Source organism: Arachis duranensis, chromosome 3 (genome assembly GCF_000817695.3).
Source record: "Arachis duranensis cultivar V14167 chromosome 3, aradu.V14167.gnm2.J7QH, whole genome shotgun sequence".
Lineage (NCBI taxonomy): Eukaryota > Viridiplantae > Streptophyta > Magnoliopsida > Fabales > Fabaceae > Arachis > Arachis duranensis.
This window is the reverse complement of record NC_029774.3, coordinates 59,569,586-59,571,869: the sequence shown is the minus strand read 5'-3', so window position 1 is coordinate 59,571,869 and position 2,284 is coordinate 59,569,586. Positions and strand designations below refer to the sequence as shown.

Genomic DNA, 2,284 nt, shown 5'->3' with positions numbered 1-2,284 from the left:
AATGTATGCTTGAATCAAGGTCTGAGTGAATATCTGCCCAAAACTAACTTATTTCCTAAGAAAATGCATGAAATTACCTAAAAACAGTAAAGAAAAGGTTAGTGAAACTGGCCAAAATGCCCTGGCATCACAACACCAAACTTAAAGCTTGCTTGTCCCTAAGCAAGTACTGGAACAAGAGAATGATGAATGGAATCTTCAGAGAAATGAGTCATCCTTGTGGAAGTCATATTACTGATTTTATAGTGGTTTCATGCATAGCAACTTAGGTTCATTCCACTACTGGCTTTCAGACCTTTATCATCTCCTAAATTACTCACTTTGTTATGTCCCATGAGACCTGTATTTATTGATCCTTTTATTGTTATTTCAAGGGTTGTTTGTGTTATTTAGGCTGAGTGTTTTGTAAGGGGCAACTCTTTAGGATAAGCCTTCAGCCAACACTCCTGAACCAATTGGTTCAAGGTGCTGGGTGTTGAAGCACCCCTAAGGACTTACTTACTCAAGTCTCTCCCCCATACATACACACCACAGACATATAGTTTATTTATTTTCTTTCCTTCAGACCTTGGTGTCCAGCACCTCTTTGGGTTACTAAATGCTCTGTGGTGAGGGTTACTCTTGATAGTGGATTTTCAGCTGATAATCATGGGTTAGTTAACCCAAGTTACCAAGTGATGAAGCACCCCAAAGAGCTTATTCATCCAAGTAGATCCCTCACACAGGAGCACCACAGACACATGTCTTAGGGTAAACCATTGGTTCCTAGCCTTATTGCTTACTCTTTTTCTTTTGTTTTTCACTTCCATTGTTCTTTCCCTTTTCTCTTATTAGGATCTTGTTGTTATCTTAGTCTCATGGGTATATCAAAAGTAAGCATTCAGGATAGATAGTTGTCATCCTGACCTTGTGGTTGAACCAACTTAGCTAACTTATGACTACCCCCAAAGATTCATGAATGCATTTCCACCATATGAACTCATTTTTGGTCTTTTGTAAACATAGACATTCTCTTTTCATTTGATTTAAACGACAAGCATACAATAAGTAAAGATACAAATGCAGTAACATAAAGGCTAGTAGGTACTGACTTCTTAATTTGAAAACTTAGAATGCATAATTGAAAGTTGTTTAGCTACTATGGAGGCATGTTCTATTTCATACAAGATCCTCCTTATTTATGATATAAACAAAGAACCAAGAAAGAAGCTCCACCACCTTTTACTCATGTGGTTGCTCATGCTCCCCTCCATGCTTGTCCTCTTGGTGCCTTTCTTGAGTGCTTGTGCTCCCACTATCTTTGCCTTTTCCAAGTAGTTTCTTCTAAAACCCAGCATCTTCCATCTTTTTCTTCAAAGTTTCCTTCTGCTGTTTCACCTTCCCTTCTTCTCGTTCAACAAACTCTTTTTGGACTTCCTCATAGGTGGGAATGGCATAATATAGGTGGTGCATATTATCTGACATGTAACTCAATCTGGCTTGAGTGTTTACACTGAACTCCTCTCTATGCAGCTGCCTTCCTTCATTCAGCTGTTGCTGCTCCATGTGTTGTTTCTGCCACTCTTCTTGTTGCTTCATCCATTTGGACTGCATGGCAAGTATTTGCTCTTGTCCCTCCATATGTTTCATCTCCAAATCCTCAATGGCATGTAAGATATGACTCATATTGAGGTTGGCTGGGTTGTGTTGCTCTTCTTGTTGGTACTCTTCCTGATGATATTCCTCTTGATGAACTTCTTCCTGGGCTCTGTGCCTTCCTATATGTGGCCTTCTTAGTTGTTGAGCAAGTGAGGTATGGACCATGCGCTCAAGTGTGCCGGCTTCCCTGGGTTCACCCAGTCTGGACTGCTGTCCTCAAATATTACCTTAGCCTTGTTGCACAAGCGGAGAATTGTGCTGGGGTACCAAAGCCTGGCACCTGAATCAACTTTCTCAGCCGACTCTTAAATCCCTTCGGCAATAAGCTCATTGATGAGCAGATAATTTATACGCTTTTTGGATTTGTTTTTAGTATGTTTTTAGTATGTTTTAGTTAGTTTTTAGTATATTTTTATTAGTTTTTAGTTAAAATTCACTTTTATGGACTTTACTATGAGTTTGTGTATTTTTCTGTGATTTCAGGTATTTTCTAGCTGAAATTGAGGGACCTGAGCAAAAATCTGATTCAGAGGCTGAAAAGGACTGCAGATGCTGTTGGATTCTGACCTCCCTACACTCGAAGTGGATTTTCTGGAGCTACAGAAGTCCAATTGGCGCGCTCTTAACGGCGTTAGAAAGTAGACAT

General features: G+C 39.7%; 1 protein-coding gene across 1 annotated transcript; it reads right to left on the bottom strand.

Moving 5' to 3' along the window:
• Nucleotides 1–1,323: 1,323 nt before the first annotated feature.
• Nucleotides 1,324–1,803, bottom strand: LOC107479271 (uncharacterized). The gene has a single exon (XM_016099417.1). It carries the CDS (start codon nt 1,801–1,803, stop codon nt 1,324–1,326), a length of 480 nt encoding a protein of 159 aa, XP_015954903.1.
• Between the last annotated feature and the right edge of the window lie 481 nt (nt 1,804–2,284).

Bases quoted from the DNA above. Each gene is read 5' to 3' on its own strand.
- LOC107479271 (XM_016099417.1), bottom strand. From the start codon at position 1,803: ATGGTCCATACCTCACTTGCTCAACAACTAAGAAGGCCACATATAGGA.